The following is a 25594-nucleotide window of genomic DNA, read 5'->3' as shown; positions in this document are numbered from 1 at the left end:
GCTGTATTCTTGGTTGTCCCTAGAAATGATATGACCCATGCATGAAGCTGTGACGATACTCCACTTTGCCACATTACATTTGCTGTGGAAACTGTAGGCTGTTCATTCATGTTTATTCAAACCAGAGTCGTTTGTCTTTTAAAAGTCTCTTGTGCTAACTGACATGTGAAGTTTGATCAACGGTGAGCTGATAATATAGTAGTGTATGAAATGGAATTTTTGGTTCTGACTGCTGCTGCCGTTTCAGGTGCTGGGCTGCCTGTTCTATGCCTACTACGTGTTTGTACGCCTCTGCATCCCTCAGTTCAGGAACGTGAGCCTACAGCCATTCAACCTGAAGGTGACCGTGCTGTGTGTCTTCAACTCAATCCTCCCAGGTACTCTTTCTCGCAGGGGGGCCAAGGGAATGAGGGGGGTGTCCGCAGGGCCGGGCTCAAGCAAGCCTGCAGTTTAGAGGGAACCTCTCTGCCATGTAATGGGTCTTTCAAATCCAAAGCTCTTCCCAGGGTCGCCACAAACCTCAAAAAGGCAACAAACTCTTTTGTAAATTGGGCGTTGCTTAGTCTGTAGGTCCCAAATGTATTAGAATATATGAACACAACACACAAGTTCACAGAAATATAAAATTACATTTTATTATATCAACAGCTAGTAGTACAAGTATTTATTCAGAGATACTAACAGTATATTATCTTGTGTACAATGGGGGTTTAGTGACAACAATAATTTAAAAAGCTTAATCTTAATATGAATATTGTTAGCCTGACACGAATATCTAATTGCGTCGGTATTTTGTATTAGCGAAAATAGATCGATCAGACTCATTATCTAATGCCCAAAAAGACAGTTATTGTTCCCCTTAGGTTGGGATGTCTTTGGCCTCCCCACTAATTCTTAATACTAGACAGGGTCTCTACACAAATCAATCTGTTATTAACTCCCGTTACATTTGGATTCAAGATGGCTAAAGGCAGAAGAGTGAATAAGTGCACAGTGATAATTAGTTAAAATTACACCCAATGCACCTTTACAATAATTCTCATGTACTCAAACATTAAATACATTTGGATATTATTTTAACAGATTATATCACTAATACATTTATGTGGGCAATGCTTATTTCTCAAGTTCATAAAATATGGCATATTGAATGTTCACTACTTCTCAATTTAGTCCTGCCAAGAAGTTGTGTTGTAATGCCCAGGCTTTTGGAAGCGTGTTCTGGAGGTCTTTTGTGTTGTTTCAAGGGTGTTGAAACTGTTAGAAGGTTTGAAACTCGTTTTGAAAATTGCTTCACAATTAAAGTTCTTTGTTCAAATGGACTTTGTACGAATCATTCATATATTCACTGTAACTCAAGGCTAGCATCTGGCTTGTCTTCATTTCTGGATTGGGATTATTGTAGCAATTAACGAAGTGGTTTGAGTTAGTTGGGGCCTTTCTTGGAGGTACAGAGTGCAGCACATGGGGAAAGAGTGAATGCTTCTCAACCTCTTCCTGTTCCTAGCCTGTTGGATCTCTTGGCTCTCAAATCTGAACCTTATTGGAAGCGTGCTAGCTCTTCTCACCATTTCCTTATATACGGTGATCTGACCATTCAAATTCAAAGGCTGTCATCTGAGGCCATGTGGTAGTTCTTTTTGAGAAAATTGAGTATTGATCAACACCTATATCGAATTAACACAGTAATCCCAATTGCTCAGATTGCTTTATAGAGGGCTTGTGTGTATCTGCCTTTTGTTCTGAGTCTTGAGATGTCTGTAGAAGACCTAGACACTCCATCACTCAGTGCACAAAGCATTTCATGTTTATTGATCTTTTTAGAGGTAAACATACACCGATCAGCCATAACATTATGACCACCTGCCTAATATTGTGTAGGTCTCAAAACAGCCCTGACCCGTCGTGGCATGGACTCCACTAGACCTCTGAAGGTGTGCTGTGGTATCTGGCACCAAGACATTAGCAGCAGATCCTTTAAATCTTGTAAGTGGATGGTTCGGACTTGTTTGTCCAGCACATCCCACAGATGCTCGATTGGATTGAGATCTGGGGAATTTGGAGGCCAAGTCAACACCTTGAACTCGTGATTCATCAGACCAGGCCACCTTCTTCCATTGCTCCGTGGTCCAGTTCTGATGCTCACGTGCCCATTGTAGGCGCTTTCAGCGGGTCAGCATGGGCACCCTGACTGGTCTGCGGCCACGCAGCCCCATACGCAACAAACTGCGATGCACAGTGTGTTCTGACACCTTTCTATCAGAACCAGCATTAACTTTTTCATCAATTTGAGCTACAGTAGCTCGTCTGTTGGATCAGACCACACGGGCCAGCCTTCGCTCTCCACGTGCATCAATGAGCCTTGGCCGCCCATGACCCTGTCGCCGGTTCACAGCTTTTCCTTCCTTGGACCACTTTTGATGGTACTGACCACTGCAGACCGGGAACACCCCACAAGAGCTGCAGTTTTGGAGATGCTCTGACCCAGTCGTCTAGCCATCACAGTTTGGCCCTTGTCAAAGTCGCTCAGATACTTACGCTTGCCCATTTTTCCTGCTTGAGGACTTTGAGGACAAAATGTTCACTTGCTGCCTAATATATCCCACCCATTGACAGATACCATGATAACGAGATTATTAGTGTTATTCACTTCACCTGTCAGTGGTCATAATGTTATGGCTGATCGGTAAATTTGATAATAAACCTTCCTGTGGTTTAAAGAGTTTCACCAAAGTGACTGACTTACTAGGCATGATGACGGGGCATCATATTTGCACATTATCTATATTGTTGATTATGCAGTAACTAATACAATCCTGTACATCTGCATATTAATCACTTCAATGAATATTGATTCTACCAATTGTATCCCACATATGGATCTGAGGTCTTGACCTATACATGATTGCCCCGTGTTCTCGGGGCTCAGAACGTGGAGTCCGGGGATCATCTATATCCATGTCACCTGTTTCTCTAGATTATTTTATCACCAGATAACCATGTTATTGATTGCTCGTCATCCTGTGGATTCCTTCCACATTTCTAGTCCGAGGACAGCCTGCCATTGTTGATTGGTCAGGTATCCAGCCAATGGGCGATGGTTGATCTGCATGTGGGCACATTTGTCGCATCTCTCTTTCTCTGTTGACTTTATAAGGGCATCCTGGAGGCACTGCTGCTGAGAAGAGGGGTCCTGGTCTCATTTGTGTTTATGTAGGCTTGTTCTTAATATTAACAAAAAAGGGTTAGCCAGTTTTATCATCTAGCCTGGTAGACAGAGTGACTCCATTCAGGGAAGAAACGCAGAGACAGAGGAATTCAAATCTATCTCAGAATGTAATTTCTGTTCTGACATAATGACGCTACAGCAGTGAATGTGGCAAAGACCTGGGCAATTCCCCAGAATGGAAGGGTATAAATAAGTGACCTGTGCCAGAGTTGTTGTTTTTATATTCAACCTCCTCAGATGGTTGTGAGAGAGTGTTATCCATGATAGTGGCGATCACTAACGAAGGCTCTGTTTTGATAGGTGTTCTGGTCCTCTTCTTGGCCTTCTTCGCCTTCCTCCACTGCTGGCTCAACGCCTTTGCGGAGATGCTGCGCTTTGCCGACAGAATGTTTTACAAGGTCAGTAAACGATCACTTTGCCTTACAGATTATGTTCTCAGTCACAATGGTTGTAAAGAAACCCCCCCTGAAATTATCTTGATTTGAAAAACTACATCACGTAATCAACTGAGTTCAGACTGCTGGACTTACTCATCAGTATATCGTATACCAAATTTGGAGGTGTGAATTACCACAAGGAAACCGTTGTGGGAAGTGCTGTGGTGAAATGTGCATGTACTCGCCACTAAAGCACAATAAGTCCCCAGTTTTGTTTTGCAGATGAGAAGATTTAATTGTCTTATTCTTTACAACATTTGTGTTAGTTTTTATGAAAAAACTAAAATCATTAAGTCATAAAAGAAATTGTCCAAAGAAATGAAACTTTTAAGACCTTGAGGACATCAGGTAGGAGCTATTAAAAAGCTTCTGGGGTTTCAGTGAGGAGTCTTATGAAGATGTTGACATCCTACTTAATCTGAAGGCTCTTCTGAAACACATTGAGCAGTAAAAGACCTCTTCCTGTTGGCTACAGCAAGCACTAGAAGACTCACAGGCATGAGGCCCCTGTTGTAGCAGAAGACCGACAGCCCAACTCAGTGTCTTTTAGTGGGAGTCTACTAGAGTGTCCAGCTGAGGTCCAATCACATTGATCCAGGACACCCCTCTGCCAGTTCCACTTGCATCTAAACCTCACACAGAAGATCAAATCAATAAGAGCACAGGCCTCTCTGAACCTTTCAGTGCTGCCACCTAAAGGTCACGGCCTTTTCCCCAGGAGCCTTCACCCCAGGCAATACTTAAATGTCCTTCCATGTCCTATGGAGCCCACAAACCATATAGCACTTACTGTAATTGTGCATTGCTGGTCTGCATAGGGCTACTGTTAAAGAGGCTGGTGATCTACTTTAAAATTGGGACTGATAGAAATTGAGGTTGATAGATCTGCCCTCAGACCTTACAGGATAGTCGCAGTGTCAGTCAGCACAGAATTTAGTCATTTAGGAATGGGATTCATTGCAGGACTGAGATGAACTCATAATTTTCTGATGACAATAACACTGTTTATTGTTTGTCGAACGGCAGTAAAATTGTCTTATTTTTGCTCTTCTCTTATTAGGATTGGTGGAACTCAACATCTTTTGCCAATTACTACCGAACCTGGAACGTCGTGGTTCACGATTGGCTGTATTACTACGCCTACCGGGACTTCCTCTGGGTAAGGGGCTTGTGATTGGAGGATGATGTTCTCCAAACCCAGAGAACTGGCTGAGAAACTTTGGAATTTGTGAAGGGGAACTTCCACCTTAGACGCTAAATGTTTTTAAGTGTCTCCCTATGATGTGGAGAGACGACTTTGAGACTAAAAATTTTAAAGCCCACCACACTTGTTTTGAAAAAAATTCTCCTTCTCTCCTCGTCTCTCTCCTCCAGTTGTCAGGGAAGAGGTTCCGCGCGGCTGCCATGCTGTCCGTGTTCACCGTGTCTGCTGTGGTCCATGAGTACGCACTGGCCATCTGCTTTGGCTTCTTCTACCCCGTTCTCTTCTGCATGTTTATGTGCTTCGGAAGTAAGTTTCCTCTCCACAATCAGTCGTGTTAGTGTTTGAAAAAGATGCAGAGTCTCCGGTGACCCTGCTTGAATTGTATCTGAGAATGAGAGTGCTCACATGGTGCAGGGCTCCCTCTGGTGGCCACATTCATCTCTTCCTCTTGTTGGCTGCTGACCCTCTGCTCAGTGTATTGAGGCTCTGTGTTAAGACCCCACTGTTGTTTCTTCCCCAATTAGTGATGTTTAACTTCATCCTACATGACCGGAGGAAAGGACCCATCTGGAATATCATCATGTGGACCTCCTTGTTCTTGGGGCAGGGCGTGCTGCTGTGTCTGTACTCCCAGGAGTGGTATGCCCAGCGCTACTGCCCGATACAGAACGTAAGCATCTCTGCTTCTCTCCCACAGCTCCACTGTGCTGTCTGGATGTGGCAGCTGCAGTCTGAGATGGACCTCAATCAAGAACAACTAAATAATACTGAGCCATCCCTTTCAGCTGTCACTTTATTACTCAAGCTTAAGACACATATGCAGTTATATTTCAAAATATTCAGACCCTTCCTTTGAGAAGGTGGTCTTCTGCAATTCATTTAGTTTAAATATTGTTAATGAAACTAAATGATTCAGAGATGGTGAACGCCGATTCAGCAGGGATTCCTGATCGAAATGGAGTTTAGACAGACGGTGTGTGAATGTTTGATGCATTCCTAAAAGACACAGTTGAAGCTGAAACCATGTAACTCGAAGCATTAAGTCTATGAAACAAAGGGGATAAACTTATTTCATTAGTCCCGTTGTTTTGCCATCACTGTCCATTAGTTCTTAATATAGCAGCGACTTCCACCTCTCTGCCTGGAGTCACATTGAAGGCTGCTGACAGGATTTCAGCAGGAGAGCCTCTGCGGCACCTGTATTGTGCGGAGCATGAGTTTCCACTGGATTCTTATTGAATGGTTTCATCATAACCAGTGAAAGTTTAAAGGGTAGATAGTGCCATTCAGACCCTCTTGCTTGTTTAGTTTGCCATCAGCGTATTGATCCCAGGATCTCATCCAGTTTCTTGTGTGTATTATTCACATGCCATCTGTCTGAAGTGTTGGAATTTTGACCTGGCCTATAATTTGGTTGTGCTGTGTTGGTTTCAGCCCTGCTTCTTGGACCTGCTGAAGCCACGATCCTGGATTTGCAACCAACAAGTATCGTTGACTGGACCCGCCGACTGAACCACCGGATCCAGTCCGCTTTTATGAACCAAATGAATGTGATGTTTTCTTTTATACTTTTTCTTTTTTTTTTTTCTTCCCCCCCTTTCCTTTGTGTTCTGTTTTGCCTTCTCATGATTTACCACCTTGTGCCTGGACTTCACTGAGAGGGACTCCGACCCTCTGCCTGGACGCTGTCCAAACACCTGTTTAGCAACTCCGTGCTCTCTTGTCCCAGAGTTTTCAAAAGGAAAAGCAAGTTGCTCCCACAGCCTATTGCAGGGGGACAGAAACCTTGCATCGAAGTATTATGTGACTCTTTGGGGGTACGGGCATTCCACTCGGATCCGCTTTGGGTCACAGTACCATTCTGTCCTCCTCTATAAACTGGGGCTGAAAGTCACCTTTTAAACCTTTATTTTTATTTAATTTTAATATTCCAATTAGAGATTAGGTCCCTAACCTAATGATGTCGATGACCGTGCTGTTCTATATGTGCGTATACCCCATGGTTTGTGGCTCTTGAACATTCCTGCGCTCTCTGTCACCCCGGTTTCATAGTCCCTCGCATTCCCGCTCAAGACCAGGGGCAGTATTGGAGATCAGATTCCTCCTACGCACAGTTCTACGTTGGGACATGATGCGTCTGTCTCTTTTTGCGTGACGAGTGAATTACAGTCACTCGTGAAAGGAAACGAATGCCGAATTCAGAAAATGAAACCACAGATCAGTTGGAGCCAGTGCGCATTGTAAAAGTCAGTCTGTCCGATGATGGCTAGTTTAAAGAGACTTCTAATGTCCAGTATTTCTACTTTGTTCTGACTACATCTAAGATTTTTTTTTTTTTTTTTTTCCCCAAGACAAGGAAGACGACCTTCACGCCCTTTCAGTTGGGATACACTGTATACATGGGGGAAACTCTAGCAGTAGGCTGGTCCACAGGTGTACTGTTTAAAAATGAACCTGTGTGTCATGGATTCTGGTAATATCAGTCATATTATCCTTATTGCCTCTCAGTCAAGTCATTTAAAACTTTGCTGATGTTTTCTGTGAACTAATGTGCATACATCTACTGCGTTTGTAGTCCTGTAATCCTTTGAGGCTCCACCTACTCCTGTTTTTGCAGTATCGTCTGGTCTCTGGGATCAGGGCTGTTGGAAGTGTAATACCGATGTACTTTGATAAATGTAAGTTTGTGTATGAAGCAGCTATTTACCAGACCCCCCCTCCCCCCAGGCTCAGACACCGATGGGATCAGACTTTGTTGTCCCATTACCACCTACCGCTGGCAAATGAGGTTCACTGCTCCTCCACTGCAGAGAGCAACTGCGGCCAGAAACGGGCAGATACTGGGGCGATCATCGTGACCCTCTTTTTCTCAATCACATGTCACTTTTAATCCATTCTGGTCAGATGAGAATGTGTTGCTGTAGGCAGTGAATATAATCCCACGATACTAGCCTACTGCACAGATTCAAAAATATTATACCTCAATATAAATATATGAATTAATTCCATTTTACAATTATGACTGTAGGGTTTAAACTGAGGGTCTGCTTACACAGCATTAATGTTGCACTGTGGTGCATTGAAAAACTCAGACTGCTTTGTGTGGCTTCCGGGGGCAGGTGGAGAAACTCAGTGGCTGAACCAGGGGAGAGGGAAGGGCAACATACAAACCAGGGAGGATCTCTTATACTTTGCTCCAAAGTGTCTTGCGTCCTTTAGAAGTGTGCAATTCTGTATGTGTATCCTAGTTCTCTGGCAGGTGTTAATACAGCTGCAGCTGGCTGCAGATACTTTACAAAATAGAACATGTTTATGATCGACACCTACCGAGAACTGTGCCAAAATGCTTAGCTAATTTCTGTTTAGATGTTGGCACTCGTTTGGGGCAATAGATCAATAGATTGCAATGTTTCCTGTATGTAAGGATTTAAGACTTTCTGAAATCTAAAGAAGGCAATTGAATGGCACTGTTGAAGGGACCAAACCTATCATACACAGAGGGTACATATTACAAATACTGCAATCATGCTGTAAGTCCGTAAGAAGAGACCTGTAGTGTCTGTCCATCATGCACATCATCACTACAGCCTTTAATGAGCAGAAACCTGAGGTTAGATGTTAGAAACCGTTTTATGTTTGGGGCCAAAAACCTATAGCAGTGATTTGTGGGAGGGTGATGGCCTTGCTCTGGTGAATACTTGTTTAAACGTAAGGTGGGGGTGAAGTGCAAAAAAAAAAAAAAAAAAAATGCATTTAAGTTTAAATGTGTTGGCTTTGTGCTTTACTCAAGAGCCATTGAATGTCTTGTGATTTAGTGTCAATCAAACGAGGGCTTATTGGAAAACAAGGTGTCTTTGTATGTTTCAAAGGTTGAGGTTGTTATTGTTATTGTTGTTATTATTATTATTATTATTATTATTATTATTATTATTATTATTATTAATAATATTAATATTGTGGTGGTGGTGGTGTTGAATCCTACCCCCATCGCCTCCTTTGCTCAGTGTGAATAAGCACAAAGAGTCCTAAAGCAATGCAATAGACTTTTGTTGTCCAAAACCAGCATCAAAGTGTGTTCACTGTAGATACAATATGAAGTGCCCTAGTCCTCGGGCAGGTCTGGTGCAAAAGGGTTTTGTCTTTCGTGATTATTCGATTTTATTAATGCAGATAGAATCTATGGAGGCAGAAACTTTAAAGCATTTCATAAAGAATGAAAAATCAGTTTTCCACAAAATGTAAATTGACGGTGTGATGGGAAATATAAATCTATATATTTTCATATGAATATTATATATGGGGGAAGGTATCCTTATCAAACGTACTGATACCTACTCTACTATTTACTATGAAAGTGCTTTGAAATAAAACGGGAATACAAGTTGTAACACATTCAAGTAAACTACTGGAAAAATGTGATCACATGTGGGCATAGCCACTGTATAAAATATGAAGGTTGAAATTGTGACTGTTACACTTTTTTTGTTGTGTTACAAAATATGTACTTTTTTAACTTGCATTCCATACTTATGTTGTGATTTGTAACCTGTAATTTAAAACAAATCTGTATATTGCACTGTTTTGCTAATTTTGTTTTGGAGGTATTTGGAACAGATCAATTCCCTTCTATATTCATGTGTATACAGTACTACAATAAAGCTTAGCATTACCCGTTTAATAGTATTTTGATTGGTTTGACTTTTATTTATTTGAAGTACATGGGTCATTTGGTTTACTACAGTGGAGACGTACAACATGACTGTATTTGAAGCTCTGTCCACATTTTTCAGAGACCGTGATGCCACAATATATTAGGTCTTCTAAATATTTAATATTTGTTAAACCCCTTAAACCAACACAACAATTAACACATCAATGTCCACTTCAAAATGCCCAGTAGAACTGCCAGGGTGTCGTTGGTGGTAGTACTAGTTGCTTCTAGAACTTCTATCAAACACAATGCTGTACAAAACGCCGTTTTGCACAGTAATATAAGACAAACATACACATTATAGTAGCGTTTTCTCTCAAAATAATAAAACGGAAGATAAAGTTAAGATAATCATTCAATAGAAAAATACACTTTATAGCTTGGTTTAAATATATAGACAAGAGATTTACGAAATAATTTGAACAGCACATGCATAACTAGATGTTTACATCTTAAAATGAATAATCCCGAATTTACACTTGGGTCTTGGGTTCACATTATAATGTTAGGTAGCAACATTGTTTCTTGCATTTCTAGCGATTTGGAATGAATATAGGTGGGTGGATTTGTAATCCGGGGTGTTGTTTCCTTATCAGTAAAAATCAATGATGTCTATTTAGATTAGATAACCTATTGTTTTATAATAACCACGTAATTTGTATATGAAAAAAATTACATCTAGATCACAACGCAATAAACCGTCATATCTTGAAATTAAATGAAAGGAAAGTCATCTGAAGATTGTATTTTTTTGGAAAAGCGTCTTGTAGAAAACCTCTCCATACACACATTACACGTAGGCCGATGATCATGAATAAACGACGCCAAAAAATCGTATAAAATGATCGTGTTGGTGTAGCACAGCTTTCCGCATTTCTGCGCTGATTTACAGAATCCCACACATCCCATTTGTGGAGGCGCGCAGATCTGCGGAAAAACGCATTACAAAAACACGACCAAAGTGTCAGGTGCGTGAGAATGCAGATACGGGCCCCGCGGCGATTCGTTTCCTCAGTTTAACAGCCTCATATCAATCACCACTCTTAGACCAATATAACTCACTTAAGATGGGCATCTTATGGATGAATTTGTTCTTGTTATCAATGTGTGCAATAGAGTGTACAATGCAGCTAGTGGTCCTCATGTGTCTACATGTTGGACTCCAGGAAGGGTTTCAAATAACAGATGAGAAGGAGGCTGCTCCTGGGTTGGACAAAGTAACTTCAAATCTGGGATTCCAGTCTCCTCCTGGCTCTAAAATAAATAGACCTCTTGAAAGAGATGTTGGGGGTGGGAAAGAGTCTGATCAAGGAGAAAATGAAACCTCTACTGATCACCTGGCCGATTTCCTTGATCGTGATGGTGCTTCTGGAGATGATGGCCTTGTAAGTAGTGAGTGGTACAATATGTCTGAAGATGCTAGCCTTGCCAACTCTCCCACCTCGGCTGAGGTTCCAAGTAACCACTTGCTGGATCAAACCCCGCTGGAGGGTGTAGATGAACCCATTCCTGACGATGAAGTACCTAACTTTGAAGTACTCTTCCGGCCCAAGACCAAATCTGCCAATGTTGAGGACACTCGACCACCTAGCTCTGGGAGTGAAGTCTTCAACTCTTCAAGTTCTACTCAGGAGGCTGTTAAGATAGCTGGTGGTAGTGGGACCAGTGCAGATGGACAGTCTGTTTCACACTCTTCCTTACGTGCTACTAATGATACAAAATCGAAGGTGCATCGTCATCCTGATCCTAATGTTGAGGATGATGATCAGGAACCTGAGCTTGAACCTATGGCACAGGATGTCTTCATGGATACTGAAGTCCACCCATTTTCTATTTCACATTCCTCCAATTCTGTCTCTGATCAATTTCTAAACCAGCGCTACAGGTATGGCATATTTGGGGAGACTGGCTATCGTGGCTATGCCTTTGACCAGCACTTTGACTGGGATGTGGAAGACTTTGCCCTTGGTAAATCTGTTGATTTTGACTCTCCGGATGCTGATTGGTTCTCTGCATATGGAGGTATTTCTGTATATACTTTTTCCTTGGCCAAAATGAAAGACGGCTATCTCTTGTGGTAGATCAAAGTCATTATGGAACCTGATTTTTATTTGTATTGTTTTGCCTCCCTCTTCTGTAGGTGAGCTGGATGAGAATGAATATGAGGAACCTCACTTTCCCTAGCTGTAAGTTGTTGCCCTCTTAAACAATGCTTGATTAGAAACTTCCATCAACTAATCCTTTTTATTTTCCTTGACAGATGAATTCCACTTGGAATCCTTATGTTGAAGATGTGGTGTATAACTTTTGAATCTTCCTAAATAAAGCAACCTGATAAAACTACCTTTTGTGTGTGAAATCTGCTACTTCAAACTGTTGTCCAATTCCTCATTGCAGGTGTGAAAATAACAACAATGAGGTCATTTGGAAATTATACATGCATAAATGAATGCTGTAGCTATCTTTTGGCATTAGTGTCCCTTTTATTTATTTTTTAGGTATATAGTTCTAATGAACTGGTTATTTAAATCCCACAAACTAGGTGCATGCAAAACCAATGTATAAAATAATTCCCAGAGTGTGATTCTTAAGATGATAGTCCTAAAGGCTTGCTTTCTCTAGGAGTCAGTCACAGAAAAATTTTAGCATTGCAGGGCATTTCTGAGGGTGGGAGACTAGCGAAAGTGTCAAAACTGATGGGAAATTGTTCATTCGATGGATTTATCTGCTTCAATGCTCACTTGTTACAACCACCAAAAAAAGTTGCCTGTGACTGTGTAATATTAAAAATGCCTTTAAATTCAAAGGGTAATTAAATGACCATAACAATGTGGATTAAGATTGACCTTTTGGTATTTACAGTATAAATTAATGTTAATATACGAATTGTTGCGATTATGTCTTTGAAAATAAAATACAATTTTTGCTTTACAGTGCAATACTTCCATTAACTGGAATTCTCCTTTTAAAGAATGGACGCGTATGAATAAAACCATATCTTATTAACACATTCCAAGGGTTTTATTTCTTTTTAATCGGCTCATCATTATAATTTACTTTTGTTGCATAAGGGGCCGTTTAATCATCATCAGACACTACAGTGTAGAGGACTCCCAGGCTGTAAGGAGGGGTCTAGCTTCAGAAGAAATGATAGACTCTCAAAAGACGTATGACAGAAGGAAATGAAGGGGACCTTTAATTCTAAAACGTGGTTCGGATTTTTTGACGAAGTGCTGCCATGACTTCTCGGAGCTGGAAGGCTTACTTTAATAAATAATAAATCAATCTGTGCTCCTATGGTAACTGTGAAACAACGCCCACGGTGGTACGGCTGCTGGGTTTGGGTTTCCCCGATCGTTGTCCGCCTAGCGGCCGGGAGGTCTCGCTGCTGTGGACGGAGCTTGCGAGTGGACTGCCCACAGCAAGGGCTGTTCTGCGGTAAAGATGGCGGCGGCAGAGGGGGCGCGTAGTGGCCGGAGGAAGACAGAGCGACCCTGAAGGAACGAGATAACCGGGGTGAGGGCAGCGAACAGGGCCGCGCAGCCCGCTGAGCGCACCCGGGTTGGCGGAGAGGACGAATTGTCACACATACTGTGGTGGGAGGTGGAGAGCGGGGTACAGCAGCCCGGAGCAAAGCTTCAGGAACAGGCCGCTCCGCTCTTGTGGGATGTGAACCAGGAGGGAGGTGGGTGACGTCCCGCGGAACAGCGCTACTGAGGTCTGGGGATATGGGACAACAGGTAGGCCGCGTCGGGGAGGGAGCTTCGACGGGGCTCCAGCAGCCGCAGCCGCAGCCGCAACCACAACCGCAGCCGCAACAGCAGCATCCGGGACGGGCGAGCCGAGGCAGCGGCGCCGGGAGGAGAGCACGGGAGTCCGCGGCCGCCGGGACGCCGCCGGGCAGGGCTGTCGCTGTCAGCGCGCCGGATCCGGGGATCAACATTTTCACCCAGCATTCAGGTAAGGCTGGCGGGGGACCTGGCCCAGAGCTGTGGGAAACGTGTGGGAGAAGCCAGGGCTGGAGCCCTGCGATGCGGCGGTGACGCGGTATGTGGTGCGAGCTTTGTGAGTGGGGCTGGCGAGTGCCTCCAGTCCTGCGCGTCAGGAGGGGCTTCTTTGTGAACTAACGCTTCGCCAACCCGGTACCCGACATTGAGCCTCCTTCTGCCCCGGGTCGGGGTTCAGGCTGCTCGGTACCATAAGCCTGTCTGAGTGCCTGAAGCGCCCTGGCGAGTAGACAATCGCCGGAGGTTCAGCTCAAATGAAACCGTATGTTTTTTTTTGTTTTTTTTTAAGATCGGGACTTTCCTTCCTTTGCACCTTTCTTTACTGAATTCGCCTGTGCGAGACCTGAAACGGATTCGCGTCCAACATATTATAATGTCCCTGAAGTCACACGATGAATAACGTGAAATCTCCGATCGTCCGTGTGGCATCAACCCGTCTCCTCCGCTGGAGCGGGTGGGTTTAGTGCGCGTCTGTCTCCGCTGCGGAAACCCGGTGCATCGCCCATGGACGAGGCTGTGCCAGGGAAGTCTCTCCGTATTAGCTGATGGAGTTAATGTGGGCAAACCCGTAAACTCAACCTGATTTGATTTACAGGAGAAATAAATCATGAGTGCACTCTACTAGAAGTCTAATGATACAATGTCCAGTGCTTTCATTCCACGTTTCGCTTGGTTCAGCTAAGGGACGGTCATGAATGCATTGGGACGGACTGGTTGTGCCTTTCTTTACAAGCCATAGTTGATTCAAGAAACAAAAAAACATGGGTCTGTTGATATCCTCGGCTGTTTAGGAAAGTCAGCGACATGCAGGCTCAGGACCACGGAGTGTGTGTCCATCAGGACTGTCTCAATGGAGTGCATGGGCTTGAGAGAGCATTGATGAAGCGCTGTGCTGAGCTGCAGACAGAGCCTCCTTCATAGCTGCACAGCTGCGCCTCCAGTCCAGTGACAGTTCATTCCCTTTGTCAATACTGCCGGGGGCTACAGCATGATCCTCTGCTGCATCTCACTGCCTAAGCTGTTGCATTGTGAGCTTTAAGCCATTTCTTTCACTCCGTACTATACATCACATTTGAAAATAAATAAAATTAGCATTAAACCTAGATCATAAAGTCCAGGCAGTGGTTATTTCATTGCATAAATAAAGGAACATTCCTGGGATGATTCTGTACCCAACATCATGTGGGCCGTGTTCCCCCGACAGCTTGTCCGCATCACTCCTGCATTATTTATGTAGGGATTTTTTTTTTTTTTTTAAGAAAGCGTAAAGCATTGGCCAAAGGGCAGCAAGTGGACTCATTTCCTGGCTTACCCTTCTGAATAGCTGATGTAGAATCCAGGTTCGCTCCCAGCAGAGATTAGTCCACACTGGAAATCCAGCACATGGTTTGGCAGTGAGGACCGATGGGTGCTGCCAGTCAGGTCAGAGTTTAATGGCAGGCTTGAGAGAGTTCGCTGGATTTCAGCATTGGAGGCATTTCATTTCTCTCGTTGCTGTCAGTAGTGAGGGAGACAGTCTACTAGATTTGTGTAATTAAACATTGCAAGAAAAGATGTGCATTAATGTACTGCGCTCAGTACTAATACATAAAAGCTTAAGTGTATGTAGTACTTGGATGCATATTCTTACACATTTACAGGGATTGCAGTATTCCCCTGCCCCTCTGGTTATAATATGTAGTACTCACTCACGCTTACATGTAAAATTGCTTTGCTGCTGTTCTAAGGAAAGCTGTCAGTCACCTGTGCTAAACCTTGGCTCCTGTAATAGAGAGAAGGCACTGTTGAATTTCCAAAGGAGGTGAGCCTGGCAGCAGTGGAATTGAAAAACTCAAGAGACCCGAGGTATAGTTCATTCACAAATAAATGCTGTATTATACGATTGAGTTCATATCATTCTACTGCTTGTTGATTAACAACCCCACGCCCCCTTTGCTGCACATGGGTTTGCAAATGCTCCTGAAGTATTTTTCCGACTTAATGTAGAAAGCAGACCGTCTGAGCACAGCTCTAGCAATTACCATGCAGTTAACACTAGCAACCCTTTCTTAATCCTGTTAACTACTTCTGTCCCCTTCGAAGGCTTTGCATGTCAGGAGCAGGTGAGCTGGGTGTAATGAAGGTGCTAAGGGGTAAATCGTCTTTAAAGCCTTTTGCAAATGCTGTGAATTTGTATCACACTTATCCCAGGTATGCCAGGGTTACTCTGTGACACACCTAACGTTCTCTGTTCTCTGCACCCCCTGGGGTAGGACAAGAACAGGAGGCTGTCACTCAGATGTGATGGGAATAGGAAATGAAGTGTTTTGCCAAATTTCAATTTTTTTGTCACACTACTGCAAGACCTGCAGCATAATAGGAAAACAACCTGCAAATTGCCTAAGGTCTTTAAAGTGTCAAGGGGAAAGCTGGCTTTTGTAATTGTGAGATGAGTGGTTTCTAAAGTCAATGCATGCAGAGTTCAAAAGGTGTTCTATTGTTTACTCTAGGTGACTTCTTGAAGACAAGGACAAGCTTCTCCTGCAAGCCTATCGCTGTTCTTTAATGGGTAGAACATGGTGTAGAATGCAAATCAACCAAAGGGATTATTTAAAGATGATCAAGAGTATCGACCAATGGAGACAACTTCAGTTTCCTGTACAGGATCGCTACCCACTATTAACACCTGGTGCTCGCTTCAATGCAAATATCTGCTCATAGGAGTTTTACACTCATTAAAATAACACCTGAAACGGAAACCTCTGTAGAGACGTAGTTGTCAGTTTTCTCAACATCTGTTAGTAAAAGCTATGGCAATGGTCTGTTGATCTATAGTTCCTACTTTTATTATCCGTTTGTTCCTGATTTATTGCTGACAGTTCCGCCTCAGGTAGGTTGAAACTTGTGTACCCAGGTTCAAAACATAAAAAAAATAAAATAAAATAAAATAATGAATGTTGAGCAGTTCACCATGGCGTATTCTGTATGCAGTGTCACCTGGGTCCTTATGGAAGCAGCCTCATGCCGTTCTTCTGTCAGTCTTGTCCTCTCATATGGGTGAAGTAACCTTTCTGGTTTTCTTGTAGTCTGTTGGTGCTCTGTAGTGCATTCTTCATCCAGGACTCAGGTTTCCGCAAAGCTGATTATCAAGCACGTCAATCTCAACAAATCACACCTAGGTGGGTAATAACTGTCAGTCTCCAATAGACATGGGTCAGTGTTGCATCTGTGTCCAGAAGCTTGTGCGGTTCCGTGTGTGTAGGGAGAGAGGGAGTATCCCTGTCCAATCCTAGTTATCCACCTCGATCCTAGGTGTGTGTACTGGGTTGGATATCTCATGTTGTGTTCTCTGAACATGAAAGAAACTTTACTTTTTCTGGAAATGTACAGCGTCTTTTCTAGTAGGCCATTTCTTGGGGGCATTAGATGAATCTCATGTATGTCCAGTTTATCTGTCCTATGTCCCTGTCCAAATCAACAATCATTGGGCATAGCACTGTGTAGATTAGTCTGGCAGCGTGGTATAATGGACTATAATACAAAAAAAAAAGAAGTAGTGGTGATAGGTGTAAATCATGCAGGTAAACTGCAGAACACTTGGTGCACTTTGCAGGACTGACATGCTGTTTAAAATGCAGTCATACAAAACACAGGGCCAAACTATGGAGGCTTGTCAGCAAAGGTACATGTTCAACCGGCATCCTGATTGGCTTTTAAAAGGTCTGCAGTGTTCTATGTTGGTGGTTTTCTGGATTCAAGGGTCAATGTAAGGAGTCTCATTGTTCTGTGGCATAAATGGTGTCCTGTCCACAGGAATACAGAGGTTCCAGCCGTGCCTGTGCCGTGTTCAAGATGGATACAAGGTCAGCGTTTGCAAAAGGAAAATGCTTGAAAATGTTTCAGAAAATGCGTTTTCCTTCTCTTCGTTACCATGCTGGTGACTATCATATGTTTGTTTTTCTGCGGTGAGTTGTTTTGGTTCAATATCAAACTCCTGTGTGAGTCATTAGAGCGAAGTCTGAGTCAAAAGTGAAATTCATAAAATATTCATTGGGAAGCTAGGGGGCCATCATGACTTGACTGTGTGGATAGACTCTAATGTAGCCAGAGTAGCTTCCTGAGTTTCACAAGAATTAATAAAAACATAAATGTATTCATGATCGTGTGAAAGTAAGTGACTGGTGCGGGGGTTCTTATTAGATATTGAAAAAAATGAGGTTTTTAACTAACCACCCACATAGGCTCCTGTTATCTTGTAAATTACTCAACGTATTGAAATCCTGAGCAATCCTTGTCTTCTGTATATTCATGTGCATTTCCTCTCTGATCACATACAACTGCCCAAATAAGTAAAGCCCTGTGTGTCAATATTTCCTTTCCCCACTTGTGTGTACCCTTTTTGTTTTGATACTGAGCTCCAATGTGCTCCATATCTCTCTGACTCAGGAGTCATGGAATAGTTGATGTGTCCCAGATTCTGGTCATTGCTAGTCTTGGGGGGAAAAGCTGGCGAGAGTGCATGCTGTTGCACTAAGACTAATCCCCTGCAAAGCAAATCTCCAGGGGCAGGTAGCTGGAGTTTTATTTCCCCAGACTCTTGGTTTCAATCCCCCACATAGATCGACAAAGCACATTAGACACAGTCCGATGGAGTCCCAATGAAATAGGAATCGAAGAGAATATTTATACAACTTTGTGTCAGGGACTTGGGATGTCTGCGTTTCAAATTAACTGTAAATGTTTTCTAATGCAAAACAACTTGTGCAATGGTTTAAGCCAATTTAAGTCAGGGAGCCAGTTTAAAGTGCCTTTAGCAGACATTGGCTCAATTACAAATCTAATTGTGTATTTTTTTAAATACAATTAGAGAGGCACGCCAAACATTCTTTTAGTTACTTTGTAATATTAATTACACTGTGTCATATACATTAAGCTGTCAATCTGGGATGGGCATTATTGAGGGGGTAATTCACACAGACATGGTCAGTGATTCACATGAACTGTCTTTCATACATATCCACTTAAATGTCTAATTCTGAAATGTCTGTACAGATGCACCTAGAGAAAGTTTAATATTGTTCACCTACCTACAGTGTTTGTAACCAGGATATAAACAAATGCAATATATTAAGTTACAGAACTTTTATTTATTCAAACATAATTTGTATGAGGTTGGAGCCCATGGAGAACCATCAGCCTGATAAATAAATACAAACATTGGGGCTACATTTTAACATTTTAGCAAAACCACAAGCAGTATTCAGTGTTGTCCTCTGAAAGAAAGTACAATGTTTTCTGAGGAAACAAATGGAACTGAAAAGGCATTTATATTTTATCCAACCCAAATGTTGATGACTAAAGGAAGCTTTTGAATTAGAGCAGTAGCTTCCCAGACACAGTTTTGTCTTTTAAATGTTTAATAAAGTATATTTAGGCACAGATCAGAAGAGGAAAATGTTTTGTGCAATTCAGGAATTACTCGGGGGTAAGCTAAACACTCAAAATAAAATGATCAGCATAGTTCATACATTCAAAATAAATAAACCAATAAGGAAAAATGTAATTCTGGAATTCTCTGCCAAACACAGATTTCAGTTCTAGGAACCTTGCTAGTCACCTCAAATTATGACGAAATAATGTAATGGCTAGAAAACGGACCTTGTCAAAAAGCACTCCTTCAAGGTCCGCGTCTTGGACCGAGGTGGATAATGAGACATTGACAGTGATGGCCTTTGACCATTCTCTCTTTCAGTCCAAGTGATGGATTGAGCTCCCAGCCAAACGGCTCAATACTGCTTTTCAATAGGAGGCCTGTGTTGACCCCAGACACGCATAAATACCTACTAAGCACATTTGGCGATCTTCAGTTGAGAAGGTTTTGGTTGAAAACTGAATTCTAGGTCACGTCCTTTTAACATATCTTCTCGATTTCTAGGCCTGTATCTTTCAAAAAATCCAGTGTGGGAATATGGACTGACAGAGGAGCTTCAGCGAATATGAATAAGTATGGGAGCCTCCATTGTTGCTGTGTAGCTGCCTAGACACTGCATGTGCCGTGAAAAGGCCAGTGGGAAGTGTAATATATCAGCACAATGTGATTTGGGCTGTGATTTTTGAAGTAGTAGTCCTCTGAAAATATCTCCTTGTGGAATATCACAGCACACCAGGTACAACTCTCAGACAGGACAGGACAGGGCTGAGAATGCCGGCCATTTACTTCAGGCAGCTCCATGTGAATTCACATTGTGCCAGTGACTTTGACCCTGGAATGTATCTTCAAGGTTCAAAGCGAAACAAAAGCCATGCAAATAAATGAGTAGATGGATAGATAGATAAATAAACCTACTGTACACTTGGGATTTCTGATCATTTTCAGTGCAGGGCAGGAAAGATGCAGCCCTTCGTCTTAGAGAATTCAAGCGGTACAGTTTGCAGCAGTTCGAATACAATACAGTCAAAAACTTGCAGACTTGAGGATTTTAGTTCTTCTTTCTGCTTTTGTTTCACTCGGATTTCCCGCAGATTGCTTGTATCATGTTGCAATGAGAAACTAAATTGCAGTGAAAGCAGAACCTCCCATCCTTCTGATGACGGTATATCCCCCCCTCATTTACTGTAAGATTTCATAGGTTATTGACCTCGGTTGGGCAGGGTGGCACGGTAAACACAATATCTTGTGCAAACCAGCTGGTGAAAGTTTCCAGTGAATGAGAAGAAGCTTGTCAAAGCCATGGAGAACTGCCGGAGATCCTGAAAGATGTTCTGCTGCTGTGGCGTTGCAATGGCTTTTAGTGTGGCTAGGGCCCAGGGCTGCCTTCAGAAAGCCAACATTAATCTTTGCGGGTGTTCCACAGCGGTGACCTTCAGGAGCACTTAGTATCCACATTTAAATAAAAATAATCGGACCACCCAGTGGTATATTCATATTTTTCTCAGCCTCTACAAAAAAAAAAAAAGTTTTTCTTGCCATGATGTGATTTTCATATGAAAATCCTAGAAGCGGAATGCTAATATTACATTGCTTTTTGTTTGTTTTGTTGTCCTCACATAAGGGATCCTCACCCTACCCAACTGTGGCCAGTCCACTGGTAGCCGAAGATCTCTCCGTTGTAGAGGAGTGCTCAAAAGCTGCTGAGCATGGGAACTAGCAGGAATCAGACCTCCATGTGTTAAATGCCATTCTCGCCAACTGAACACCCAAGCCTCGCAAGGACTCCAGCAAAAGATTTCTCACAGTTACAAGTGACACTTGGTTGGGATTTTCCTATAGGAAGATCTTGCCTGACAGGCAAGACGGGGTTGAATGCCCCAGTCCAGATTTTGCTGCTCCAGTGGCTGCTGAGAGCAGAGCCGTGGGGAGCGCTGTGCTTCCGGATTCCTGCTCTGGCTCGTTTAGAGTCTGGCCCTTCTGTCTAGAAGCAGATAGCGGGCTAGGGATCTTGCTGGAGGCCCTGAAGTGCAGTGTTGTGGTGATATCAGAGTTTCCTTCCATGCCATCCCTGCATTTTGAGGGTCTGACCAGTCTCTGAGGTACTGCCTCCCCCCCCCTCTATTTCCCACAAGAGACGACGTGCCAAACTTGACTCACTGGAGGGAGCAATTGGAGTGCTTCTGATGCAATCCAGGTTGCAACTCGCAGTCTTACTGAAAGGGAGTAACTCAACATTCTCATTGTCTCATTTTCCCATTGTTTCTCTTCCACTTCTTTGGATTTGAAGGCCTTTCTGTGGAAGTCCACCATGACATCAGGCTTACCTACCACTGCCCCAACTTTAACCACTATACTCAAACCCACTACGTTACATGTTTTCCCCTGAAATAAGAGAAGATCTTTAGATTATTTTGTGACATTCAAGAGCAGTGTTAGCGACTGTATTTCCACTTTACACTTAAGTCCTTTGAAACAACCACAAGCTAGTTACAAATTTGATTTATTTTTTCTCAAAAACAGAATTCAATCAAGGAGTTGGGGGGAATATTGAATGTCTTCCTGCTGAGTTGATTCAGGGAATGCTGTTAAGTGACAAGACAAGACGGGGTTTTTCAGCGAAATCACGCCTAGGTAAATAATCTGTGATTTAACCCAGCCAGCATCCCTGTACCCCTGTTTCATAGATTCAATCCCTGGCTTTACCCTGCTGTGCTGTCCAGCTGGCTGGATGCAGGCATTGTACTGTACAAAATGAGCGGTGTCATTGACTGCATTTCTGAATATAGTACCAAAGGAACTTGAAAGTAGCCAGTGTTTTTTTCAGCGGGTGGAAAAACAAGGCTTCTGCTCCATTAGACATCTCATCTATTTCAGACTTGAGGCTCTAGCTCATACTGTGCCCCTGAAAGAACTTCACTTCTGTCTATGCAAATAATCCAGGGTTATGGCTTGTGTTCTAGACCTATTGTAGGCTCTGAAATATTCATCCTGCAGTGCCACTGGACTCGTGTCTTGGGCTTCTCTGATTTTACTAGCAGAGGAGCATTCAACTTAATGCATCGGGGACCATGCTTGATTAAAGCGCTGTGGTATAAAGCAAAGGAATGGCTTGCATTCAAATTAGTTCTGAATGTAAAAGGGCAAAAGAGAGAGGGCTTTTGTACACTTTGCAAATGTTTTTTAGCAAAGGTTTAATCTTGAAATAAGCCCAAACTGCAAGCACAGCAGATGGTTCAAAGGTTGCTAGAAGCAGGAGAGCCCTGCTATTACAGATTGTAATTAGAAGGCTTTTGACAGGGGTTTTCCATAGTGAAGCCCTATGCATTTACTTGCACAAACCACCAGGTGGTGCCGTACTCTGTTTTAAGTTAAAATACGCCAAGACCAGTTCTGTTTTTCTTGGTTGTTCTGGAACGTCACAGAATGCAAGGAACAAAAACTGAAGGCTTTTGTGAACAGGACAAAATTCGGTACTTATTCCCACTCATGAATCATTCAGATGTTACCTTAATTTTGGCTTTTTCAGCTGTCGGTTATGTGCTGTGAATACTGAGCCTTCCAAGTTGTCTCCACCCCCCCCACACGTGCGCACACACAACTGTTTGCTTTCTCATCACATGATGGTTCAGAAAGTTATTACTATGTCTACTGTTTTGTGCAGATGGGGAAGGAAGCTGTTCACGACTGCACATATTTTTCATTCTGATAAGCCCTCTGCCATCTGCAGAGTAGGCAGGTGTAGGCCCTTCTGATGGCCACAATCTGTTGTGCCTTGACCCTGTGCAGTGCCAGTGTGAGGAGGCGAGGTAGGGGGTGTGATTTAGGTGTTTAAGTCAGTGCTCTTCTTAAGGTACGGAGAATGTGAATGCCTGAAGAGAGCGTGTGTAAACTCGAGACTGCCGCTGTGTGTTTTCTAATGAAATGTGAAGTTTTAATTGTGTCTGTTATCTGCATTAGTTAAGGGAAGCCTACATTATTTTAAAAGGCTGCACTGCTAACTCCCCTCCCTCCACACATACACACAAAGTCGATGAGCTGTGCAGAGGTCTTGTCTTTGATTGTCATGTACATTGAATCTCAAAGTAACCCGTATCTAGGGAGTTGCCTTTGTTCGGAGCTTAATCACCTTTTTGTCAGTGTCTGTCTCCTCTCACCAGGGTGCGTTCTGGATTGCGTTCATGCCCTGCGTTTCTCTCTCAGTGCAGCGATTGCATGGCAGTGTGTTCTGAGACGACTGACCCCTCGTCAGACTCTTGCATGCTGAGATGTATTCGGAGGGGCGTCTTGTGCTCGGGATAATCTCTCACTGGAGCCTCTTCCCTTTCATTTTTAATCGGATCCAAGTGGAACATAATCTCTCTTCACCATTTTCTTTATTGGATTCGGGCAGTCTTTTTCCTGAGGAGGGGGTGGGATCTCGACAGCAAAAGTCATGTCGCCTCATTTTTTGGCCCATTTAATTGAAATAAAGGCTGATTGCTTTCAGCAGCTCGGGCAATGAGTGAAGAGATGGAAATACTTAATGGTGATCTATTAACGAAACTGCCATGGGAATATGAATTTGGCACACAGGAGCTGAAAGCTGTAATCTGGGCTGGATACTCAGTCCTTCTTGCTTAACTAGAGTAACGGTCCACATAAACTCAAGGTGTTCAATTTTAATTTGCTGCAGATCTGATTTAGTCATTATCACTGAGGGGCAGTACAAAATGCATTCTCTTAAAGTATAAAAAGCAGTAAATGGAATGTAATAATGGCCTAATAAACACACCCGCTGCTCTTGTTCTGAGCAGTTGGACGCCTGCTGAATCTTGTGAGGATGTATCGAGGCGTATCCGGTACCTGGGTTTTCCTTGGGCCTGCCATGTTGCAGTGCTCTGAACCTTTTGTGATTCAGTTAAATCTCTCCTGTTTCAGCTTCACTTTTTTTTTTTTAATTGATTTTAGTTTGTTCTTTTTACTTCCAGCGCCCACTTTTGTTCTTCAGCTGCTTTATAATTTTTTTCCAACTAGGTGTGTTACCTTCATGCGTCTTCCCCTCAGCGCCCTGTTTTGTTGTGGCAACTTGTTTTTTTTAAGCTGCACAGTGGTGATTTCAGAACATTGAAGTAGGAATTTGGGGAATCTGATACTTCCTTGAAAGCGGCGCCGAGTGATGGTTACTCAGCGTAGAGCAGTTCAAGGGTGTGTGTCGGGTGGTTATGGTTGCATACAGAACTCCCACTTGTTCTCTGTAAAATGCAAATTGTATACCTGAGGTGTTTCTTTGCCTCTGCAGTATTTATAATTTTTTCTGGTTTGTTTAAGGGGGTGGGGCTCTGTACACTGCGACTCAGAATATCAATTCCTTCCAATCAAACCAACGCAAGGGAAACAAATGCCTCATTTAAAATTGCATTCCCTCTGATACTGAAAATCTAGATGCTCTAGTCTGAAGTGTGACAACCTTCACAAACGCATGTACAACGCTCACTGAGTATGAGCACCAAACTACGGCATATCCCATTGGTTTCTGAATGTAGATAATTTCACATCCTGTTCGGTAGTAACTACATTCAAGTTGTGCTGATTTATTAGAAGATATCGAGTTATTTCGGCCATCGTAGATATTTCATTAAAATTTTTCACCTGTTGCTATAGATCTGACCCAGGTATAGATATCCAAAGGATGCCCTTTCTCTTCCATTGATGATTTGGATTTTGTTTGTTTCTTTGAAAGAATGAGATGTGTTCTCATCCCATAAATGAGGTATGTGTTGCCAAATGTTTTCATTAATATTAATTTAAACTATGACCTTTCAACTTGGAGCTATTCTAAATGTTACTTAAAATATTCTTCTAAGTAGTGTGGAAGGCAAAGGAAATGATGTTACCTTGGAGATTAGCCAATTACAGGAGTCACAGGAGCCGCATCAATTACATTATTGCATTATCTAATGATGTATAACTTTGATTGCAGGGCTGCTAATTACTGTATCTTGGACATGAGGAAAGATGGAATAATCCTCTCGGTTGTCATCCTCCCCTGTTATGTAGTCATTCCCTCCTCGGGTTTATTATGGACATGACTGGGTATTCGCTGAGGAAAACACCTCTCTCGTTCCAGACTCACTGTCTTCCACTGCTGAAATATCCAATACACTTCTCTGGGGATCTGAATCTGAACTGTTTGATATCACTTCAAAAGTTATTAAAGAATGTTTACCTTTTTTTAGGCCTTTGATCTAAGTGATTAGCAGCGCCTCTGCTCAGGACAATGAGATCCATGCCGTTTAACAGTTGGTCCAGTTGAGTTTTTTGGGGGCATGTCCCAATTGAAACATTATGGAAATCTGGCCCAGAGCCAGGTACCCCTCTTGCCCATAGCTTGTTGTCCCCCTCCCTTCCACGTTGCTGGCAGGCATTGTTTCTAATCCCTTCATGCAGTACGTGGTGCAACTGGTGCAGCCGAATCTCTGAGCGCCAGCCTCCGCCTGCCTGGCAGCAACCACAGCATTCCTGCTTGCTGTGCTTCTCAATTAGCCCTGCTGTACTCACAGGTTGGGTGTTAGGTTACACATACGTAAGCTGTTTTTATTGTCAGCTGGAGCTGGCAC

The 25594-nt window shown here is 42.9% G+C and overlaps 2 protein-coding genes and 1 long non-coding RNA gene across 3 annotated transcripts in view; all 3 read left to right on the top strand.

Annotated features, from left to right (window-relative positions):
• Window positions 1–9553, top strand: part of soat1 (sterol O-acyltransferase 1) — a 37740-nt gene extending 28187 nt beyond the window's left edge. Inside the window, exons 11-16 of the mRNA XM_066691848.1 lie at window positions 248–377; window positions 3530–3627; window positions 4727–4825; window positions 5041–5176; window positions 5395–5540; window positions 6305–9553. Coding sequence (XP_066547945.1) covers window positions 248–377; window positions 3530–3627; window positions 4727–4825; window positions 5041–5176; window positions 5395–5540; window positions 6305–6382 — 687 coding nt within the window. The 3' untranslated portion in view covers window positions 6383–9553. The remainder of the gene's footprint in view (window positions 1–247; window positions 378–3529; window positions 3628–4726; window positions 4826–5040; window positions 5177–5394; window positions 5541–6304) is intronic.
• A 1102-nt stretch (window positions 9554–10655) lies between these two features.
• Window positions 10656–11924, top strand: LOC136714656 (uncharacterized). The gene is made up of 3 exons (XR_010805038.1): window positions 10656–11603; window positions 11722–11767; window positions 11842–11924. It is a non-coding gene; the product is annotated as an uncharacterized LOC136714656 (long non-coding RNA).
• Window positions 11925–13008: 1084 nt separating this feature from the next.
• abl2 (c-abl oncogene 2, non-receptor tyrosine kinase) overlaps window positions 13009–25594 on the top strand; it is a 45498-nt gene continuing 32912 nt past the window's right edge. Inside the window, exon 1 of the mRNA XM_066692592.1 lies at window positions 13009–13541. Within this exon, the coding sequence (XP_066548689.1) occupies window positions 13310–13541 (232 nt within the window). The 5' untranslated portion in view covers window positions 13009–13309. The remainder of the gene's footprint in view (window positions 13542–25594) is intronic.

The sequence above is a fragment of the Amia ocellicauda genome, chromosome 19 (genome assembly GCF_036373705.1).
Source record: "Amia ocellicauda isolate fAmiCal2 chromosome 19, fAmiCal2.hap1, whole genome shotgun sequence".
Classification (NCBI taxonomy): Eukaryota; Metazoa; Chordata; class Actinopteri; order Amiiformes; family Amiidae; genus Amia; species Amia ocellicauda.
This window is presented reverse-complemented; position numbering and strand designations above follow the sequence as displayed.